Below are 8,299 nucleotides of genomic sequence, written 5' to 3' on the forward strand. Positions count from 1 at the left end.
AATAATACATTAATGTTCCGTATCAAAGAAAGCGCTGCAAGCTGTTGGTGTGTGGCACCAAAATCGTTTTTCCGTTGCATGAATATGTGTGATCGCATAGCAGAAAATTTTTGTATCACTTGGAACCAGATATGCATAGCTTCAAAAAATTATGAAACTGAAACATCCAACCTAGATTTTTTACCCTCTGTAGGTGATGTCAATTGGAGTGTGTGATGTCAAACATCATAGAGCCTTTTTTTCCCCTCTGGGCGTGTGATGCCTTGCCCTTTACCGGGCCACACTTTTGATTCGCCTACAGTGCGGCAAATTGGAGTTGGGCCGGCTATAAGCCCATTAACTATTAGTAGAGTTGAGCTGCACGTCCACACAGCAGGAGAGAGGCCCATGATTACAAAGGATCGTAGCGAGCCGTCGGTTGCCTGATCAACGTCTGAGGACGCCATGGGCTTGAGCATGGTGGTAGATGCGCCTTCCGATATCAAATCGACGGCCCAGATCGCGGTTCGCCCAGGCCATCCGCAGTATAAAACTGCAGCCCCGCCTTGCTCCCCCCTCCGCCGCCGCGTAGAAACCCTAGAGACCGCTGAGCACTCCGCCGCCGCCGCGCTTGCACCGCACCTCCTCGTCTTCGCGGGCTCCTCCCCTCCCGGATCCAGGTAATGCACCACGAGCCCGAGCCGATCCACCCTCTCTTGTTAGGCAGATCTTCTAGGGCTGCTGTTGTTGCTGGGCCAGGTTCAAGATGCGTGCTTGCTGATGCTGTTGCGTCGTAGTAGATGTTACTGTGGTGAAATGGAAAACTCTAGTCATCGGTGTTTGTGCTATGGTTGCGGTTCGGGTGAGATGTTGTTTCTTTGCGCTGGATTCTGATACTGTGAATTGAGCATTATGGTTTGCTAGAAACGTTTTGAAATGTCTCTGAATCTTCAGTTCCTCCGGTTCTTCAATCTTCGGCACAAATGTATAGTGGCGTTCTGTGGTAGGCATTTACAATGTTTCACTAGAGGTATCCAGGGCTGGCCTACATACTCTTCTTTTCTGATTATCGCAATATTGTTCTGTGGTGGCACTGTGCCTTGTAGTTTGAAAACGTTATTGTTAGCATATACATGCCTGACTTTTCCATTCGGGTAGAATCATGGTGCTCTCTTAATTTGATTGTAGCTTGATTTGTCGCTTTGTCATGTATCTGAAATTCCTGAACTAACTGTGACATCGATTTTTCATGGTTGAGCAGGATGAAGTTTGTTGCTGCCTATCTGCTTGCTGTCCTCGCTGGCAACCCCAGCCCCTCTGCGGAGGATCTGTCTGCCATTCTGGAGTCAGGTAATTTGACTTGACTGGCTGCCATTTGAAGAAATGATAGACCCAATATTCTGATTGGCTTTATAAATAAGATGAGATGTCAATTTTGCCAATAGAGTTGCCTTGCCAGATCCAATGTAGTGACTTTGTCCAATGTTAGCTGATTTTACTGACTGCCATTTCTAGGAGAGAAACAGATCCTATGTATTTTTTAATTGTCAGTTCTGCTTGGGTTTATGGAAAAAAGAAAACATGCCTACTCATTGAGTGTAGGATTTCCCCCTAACGGGCTGTTTACATTTAGTTGGCATTTTTTTTCACAAATTTAACCACTGTCAGCATAATTTGCATTGCTGGTGACATCTCAATGATCATCCAGTGTTTTGTGCTAGTGTTTCGCATGTATTTGTTGCATATAATTCATGTGTCACAGAAGCATCTAATCCTACCCCTTCTATTTCTTATGTGTGTTGCAGTTGGCTGTGAAATTGACAATGAAAAGATGGAGCTCCTGCTGTCCCAACTGAGTGGCAGGGACATCACCGAGCTCATTGCTGCTGGTAGGGAGAAGTTTGCTTCAGTCCCATGCGGTGGTGGTGGTGTGGCTGTTGCGGCAGCTGCCCCTGCTGCTGGTGGAGCTGCTCCTGCAGCTGAGGCGAAGAAGGAAGAGAAGGTTGAGGAGAAGGAAGAAAGTGATGATGTAAGATCACTGTTCTGTGCCCCAATTCCCATTTGTTTTGCAACATTTCTATTCCCTATCACGATGAAGACCTCGTGCAACTCTTTTTTTAGAATATCCTTATGAGTGATATGCAACTTTCAATGCTCTAATGCCATCTAACCTGAATGCCATCTTTATATCACTATCCCAATTCTTCTGTATCGTTTTGGCTCCTTCGGATGCTGAGCTAAATTCAGAGACATAACTATGTTGAATATACATTTGCAGGACATGGGCTTCAGCCTCTTCGACTGAGCTGTGCAGTCAACGGAGTCCTCTTTTGGGTGGAAAAATAGTTGTGATGTTTGGATTCTAGCCTTGTTTCATGTTGGTGGAATGACTGCTAGGTAGTAATTCAGCTGTAACTTGCTATCCTGGCTGGTGTTTTTACTGGTGAACCAGAGTTTTTCTATCAAATATATTATGAATTGGTTACCGAAGTCTCATGGCTGTCTGTCTCCACTGCTTCCTCCGTTTTTTGTATGTGTTGGTATGAAAGCTCCTTACAAGAAGCCTTCTTACTCGGAAATCCCAAGTAGTCGGAGGCTGTCTGAAGCTACCCGCTGTTTTGATCTCATTTACATATGTCAATGCTTCACGAGCTCTTCACAAGCCTAGACGTGAGATACTTCAGACTTGTGGCTGGACGTGCCTGCTCACATCGCATATCTCGTCAGTTGTAGTGACTGGTCACTGATGAATTGGGACTAACCGGTTGCCAAAGATTAAGACTAAGGGTTGAACATTCTAAACCTTAATGAACCTTAACAATGAGATTATACCAAGATGCTGGTCTTAACTTGAGTAGTTGTAGATTAGGGGTCGTGTCATGTGGACCGCAACCAGCAAAACAAAGATGGTTCATGTAGTTGCCAGGGGTTCACCGGGGTGTGTTTTTTCTTTTTTTTTTTGCACGGCGCAACACGGCACCAGAATGTTTGTTACTCCCCAGTTCCTCCTTGGGGCCAACAGTCAGTCAGTCACACATTTGCGTTGGAGGTCCAACAGCCAGTAATGGTGAGGGAGGATGGAGAGGCTGGTCTTGTGTGAGCAGCCCATAAAACGGTCACTGACTCACTGGGCCGCCGACCACCTGACGTCCTGACCTGCCGGGCACGATGTCGCTGAGAAGGCGCGAAAAAACACTGCCGGGGCAGCAACGGCACCGGGGCACGGCCTCGGGAGCGCTCGTGGCCGAGGCCGGCAGGTGGAGCCGTGGGAACCGAACTGAGGCGGGGAAGTGTGGTGAGATGCCACGGCTATAGCCCAGGCTCTCACCAACTGATGAAACTTTTGTTGGGTAGTGGCTCGGCGGCATGCGGCCGGCAATCATTCACTCTGTCAGCGCAGAGCAGTTGCAGCGCGTGGAAATGCGCGCACTGCAGTGAGGGGCCGAGGGGGACAAAAGCCTGCCCGCTGCGTAGTATACATGGAGAGAAGCGGAGTAAACACAAACCGCTTTCGCTTTGGTCAGAGAAAACAATCCTCGTTTTCGTTTCGGTGGCCAACGCAGCGCAAATGGGCCTCCTTTCCCTTTTCTGCTCCTTCTCTTCCCTCCCTCCTCCAGCCTCCAGTTTTGTCTGGTGCTCTGTTCTCCTTCCACTTTGGCAGTTTTGGACTGGTCCTTCGTTCCTTGACTTGAACTGCCAAAAGTCTACTCCAGTGGGTACTACTCTAAACTGGAGTACACCCTCTAAACAATCCTCTACTCCAATTTTAGAGGATCAAGTGAAATAAACGAACTCCAGCGGGCCTTCTATTTAGCCCCTCCATTTTAGCGAGGTCTCCAAATTTCCCCCTGCACCCTCCATTCTTAGAGCGTCTCTAGGAGCCCTCTATCCATGAAGCTATTATTGAAGTTGAAGATATTTTTGTGGCCTGTAAAAAATATAGAGAGAACCCCATTTGATATTTAGAGGTTTTAGTTTAAAAGTTATTACTGGAGTTGCAGTCAAATGATCTGCACCTAGAGTCCACACAAACCCCAACTCCATTCACAAGCTGACTTTGTTTTAGCAGCACAGCACTATCAACGCAGCCGAAGATTGTCCGGCCGGGAAGAACGGCATGTGCTCCGATTTTATTATAAGTAGTACATAATTAAGAAACCCCTGCATTAATCATTCAATTAAACAGAAGGCCTCTTGCATCTTTTTTCCTCGGTCCCACACGGACTAGAATTAACCACCTAAGTGAAAGACACGTTCTACATTTTTACCTTATCATTATTATAGCCAGGGGCGGACCTAGAAGAAAATTTGAGTGAGAGCACACCTCAAGGGAAGCCAACTTTATGAAGTTTTTACATGGTGAATTTTGATTAGTTAACTAAGGTTGAAGATTTTGAGTGAGGGCACCTGTAGGTTCACCCTTAATTGTAGCCATGCTCGACATGCGTCTATTGTTGCTTAGAGAATACTTCACTAAATTAAACGTCTGCATGAGAGTTGTACATTTATGCATGTATAAAAAAATGTAGTTTGTTCGATGTCTTATCCCTTTTTTTAGTAACATCACAAAGAATGATAAACTACTGAATGAAAAAGGGGAGAAAGTACGCACTTGGAAGTACTCAGCTTGTAGGAAAATATAGGTGCAAATTTAGGATTTTCACCTAGTTTTGATCCCCATCTTTAAAAAATGGTGAAAATGTTGCGTGCATTGGAACTTTAGAACGTGTCATTTGGAACCTAGCTATGAGATGAACTCAAATAATAACATTAGGAGCTTCTTTCAACACAGTTCATCTTCCTTTTACCACATGGATCTACATTTTATTTGCTTGATCTACATTTCGAAGCCAAAGTGCAAGCATGAATTCATTTCTTTCATTATTTGTCATAATGGGATCCCCTAGCTTAATTAACATAGTATTTGGTGTATACGGTTCTATAAGACTTATGGAGAAGCATGCAGGAAGTAATCTAAAAGGGTCTATCTCCCGCGCTCTATCTCCCCTCTTCCTCCTCATGCTCTCTTCTATTCATAGACCTCTAGTGAGGGTGGGGTGGGGCTGACTTTTTTGTTTTTTAGCCCTTTTTCCTACCGTGGGCACAAGTTGTAAATAAAACAATGGCTCGTATTAGAATGTAAGATTGAGATACAACACCTCTCAAAAACACGTGCATGATGCTTGATCAAGTGGTTACATTTTTTGTTGGAACCCTACGCCACAAGAAGGCCTGCAATGGTGATATATCGTTTACGGTGAACTTGACACTTAAATATTTTTTAATAAGAAGCAAGTTTATTATATCATTCAATTATGAACTTGACACTTAATATTTTTTTAATACCGATGGTGATATTAAAGCAATTATTGGGGTTACTTTATGTTTTTTTTCACAACGCCAAAGGTGGATTTTTTTAAGAAACATAATATGTGATGATTAGCGCCTACTTGATTAACGGTCAACCGTTTCTATTTGTTTATGAGAATTTTTAAGGTTTATTTTTTTTCTAGCAGACTCATGAGGATTAACGTGGAGGCTCTAAAATTAAGACACCCCAAAAAAAATATATGTTTCCCATTCAATTTTTCCATATTTTTCCCTTTCTTTAACTCCTTATCAACCCACATTCAAGTGCCACCAGACGTGAATGTTTCGATAGCGCAGTTACCACTGGTGCATATATGTAACGACCTGCACTTCTAGCAAACCAGTAACCTTGTTAAGTGAGTAATTGATAGTTATCAAATGAATCAAGCAATGAGACGGATAGAGTATGTTCCCTTGCTCTCAAAGTCTCAACTCACCTTCAAGCCCCCACCAGACATGAACATCTCGATTGGCCTGGTCACTGGCCTACCTCAAAAGTTGCCTCTCTCCTTCATGTCGCATCTGTGTTTCATGGCTTGATGAGGCGAATCGACAATAATCCAACCGGAGTTAGGCATCACGCACGGCTCATAGAAACTTCAATCCGAGGCTGTACGCACAGTGGTGTACTCCTGCTGCGCAGATGGTAGTGGTACGGTACGGTGGCAGCCGTAGCAACTGTACTCGTATTTCTTTACGCCCCGGCGTCGCCTGGGCTACTTGAGAAAAATATAAAACATATGGATACAACCAATTCAATGCAAGGGTATATTGAATATTGACCTATTGCATCCCTTGACTAAGAGATAGGAGAAGCCATTTTACTAAATATTTTTTAAAATGGCTCCATTAAAAAAACTCACTCCAACAATAAAGTCACAGCCAAAGTCATTTTAGCTGAAGCTAGAGTCCTACCAAATAAGATTATCTGAAGCTACTGGATGCACACCATACTGCTAGTATTCCGGCCAACAGTAGGTTAAGGGCACCCACAATGGTTACAGAGAATAAGCTCTCTCTAACTTGTACACATCACAGATAATTCTTGTAGACAAGTCACCCAATAAATTGACTACAACATTTATTTAGTGGGACCCACGTATTCTTTTTCCAATCTTCCTCCTCTCCCTCCCCCATCGTCTCTTCCCCATGGAATTCCCTTCCCCGTCTACTCCGTATCTTCCCCAAAGTTGGCACCACACAGCACACCTGCACCTCCGAGCTCCGTCCGCCGCTACTGGCCGGTAGGCCCGCTTCAGTGGCCTCCACCGCCAGCTGGCGTCATGCGCGCCAGCTGGCGGCATGCTCGCCAGTGGACCCGTGCTAGGCCTCCGCCAAGCCCGCCCGCATGCGCGCCGGTTGCCGAGCCGAGCACCACCACCGGCGGGTCCTGCGACAGCAGCGGCGCGTTCCCATCGCCGTGGCAGGCCCTCACCCCTACGCCCGAGCCTGCCGACCACTGCCCCCCGCATCTGCTCGCGCCGGCGCCCTCTACCTCCGCCCGGCCGACGCGCCGGCCCCCGCTTCCCCCAACCGCTTCGCTGCCTGCCGGACTCCTCATCGCCTTTGCCGCGTCGAGGCCGAGCTCCGCCCCAACCGGAGGCCGCGCTGCTCCGCCTTGCCCGTGGGAGCTCGGCGTGAGGAACCGTGTGGGTGGGGACGACAGGGTCCTCAAACGGCCTAGCCCAGGCTTGCCCCGCGCCAACGGCAGTGGCGGGGTCCGCTTGAAGGCCGTGCGCCCCACCCGCGCCCCGGCCTCCTCCGACGACCGCGCCCGAGTTTGCCCTGCCAGGTATGTGACGGCAGCTGAGGTTCGGCCGGCGGCTATGCACGCCTCACCGTCGGCGCCTTGTCTCGCCCCGCACCGCCCGCGCCGACAGAGCGCCCTCGCACCTCCCCGCGAAGCAGGCCGGAATGCGAGGTTCTGACGGGAAGATGACGAAGCAGAGAGAGAGGATGGAGCTGAGCACCTGGTGGGATCCGCTTAGCACGGGGGCGCGTGCTAGCGGCCCTTGTCAGCTCTAGCGGCAGCGCCTTCTCTCTCCTCGCTTCTCTTTACTGCGTGGAAGCCCTCGTAGAAAGCTTAACGGTACCATTGCGGGTGATACGTACGTACGCGTCCTGATCGGATCCACGGCAGGCAGGAGAATAGATTACTGTTGCCTAGCTAGTAGAGTAGTAGCAGTAACTTCTGATACAGGATAGGATAGGAGTACCACATTGTCATGTCAGAAGCAAAGCAAGGATCACTCACTTCGTTCGCCGTCACGTGATGTACGCGGCCTCTGCTGCAGGTGGCGCACGGGCTTCTTCTTATCCCCTGCGGTGCGGATCCCTCGCACCACGCGGCTTCTGCTTCTCAGGCTCTCAGCTGCCTGCGACACACCTGCTGCAGCCTGCAGCTGCGGTGCGCAGAAGGCAGAAGCAGAGGGCGGCGCGGGAGAGCCCAAAAGAATTGGCGCGCGCGGCCGGGGAAAAGACAGCCACACGGCCGGCGAGGCGACGAGACGACGCGCGCGGCGCCGTCACTTTCACCAACTTGCCGCTGCCCTGTTGTGCCGTCCGTAGGCAGGGACCTCACCTTATCGATACATGGCGTGCTGTTTCGTCTCGTACCACCAGACCAGGTTGGAGGAACACGTACTTATTGGGTTTCCAAAAGGAAAAAAAACCATTTTACTCCCGGTCGCTAATTCACTTCTTCACTTAACTTCCGAAAAAAAATTTAGAGTCACTTTATTCCCATAAATTATTTCAGTCGGTCTAATCTACCCCTTAATTAAATTTAGCTTTTTTTTCTCTGTGCACAAGTTGAGTTTTAATTTCAGATTTTGTTAGTTGACTTATAACATGATGCTCCCCGTCAGAAAAATACGTTAAAAGTTTTCATGATTAATTACTTTCCATACGGTTTTGTATATCTAAGATTAATTTTGCATTAAATGTTCAT

General features: G+C 47.7%; 1 protein-coding gene and 1 long non-coding RNA gene across 3 annotated transcripts; one reads left to right on the forward strand and one right to left on the reverse strand.

The window, feature by feature from the left end:
- Positions 1 to 527: 527 nt before the first annotated feature.
- Positions 528 to 2,475, forward strand: LOC101782345 (60S acidic ribosomal protein P2A). Its single transcript, XM_004955548.3, has 4 exons — positions 528 to 659; positions 1,241 to 1,329; positions 1,785 to 2,008; positions 2,258 to 2,475. The coding sequence occupies exons 2-4, from the start codon at positions 1,242 to 1,244 to the stop codon at positions 2,282 to 2,284; spliced, it is 339 nt and encodes a 112-aa protein (XP_004955605.1). The 5' UTR covers positions 528 to 659; position 1,241; the 3' UTR covers positions 2,285 to 2,475.
- A 3,207-nt stretch (positions 2,476 to 5,682) lies between these two features.
- LOC105913830 lies at positions 5,683 to 7,967 on the reverse strand. Of its 2 annotated transcripts, none has more exons than XR_002676322.1 (2): positions 7,604 to 7,967; positions 5,683 to 6,065 (listed from the first exon to the last, which is right to left on the reverse strand). It is a non-coding gene; the product is annotated as an uncharacterized LOC105913830 (long non-coding RNA). The 2 variants fall into 2 exon arrangements; XR_002676323.1 differs by having other exon boundaries at positions 5,683 to 6,068.
- Between the last annotated feature and the right edge of the window lie 332 nt (positions 7,968 to 8,299).

This window comes from Setaria italica, chromosome II (genome assembly GCF_000263155.2).
Source record: "Setaria italica strain Yugu1 chromosome II, Setaria_italica_v2.0, whole genome shotgun sequence".
Lineage (NCBI taxonomy): Eukaryota > Viridiplantae > Streptophyta > Magnoliopsida > Poales > Poaceae > Setaria > Setaria italica.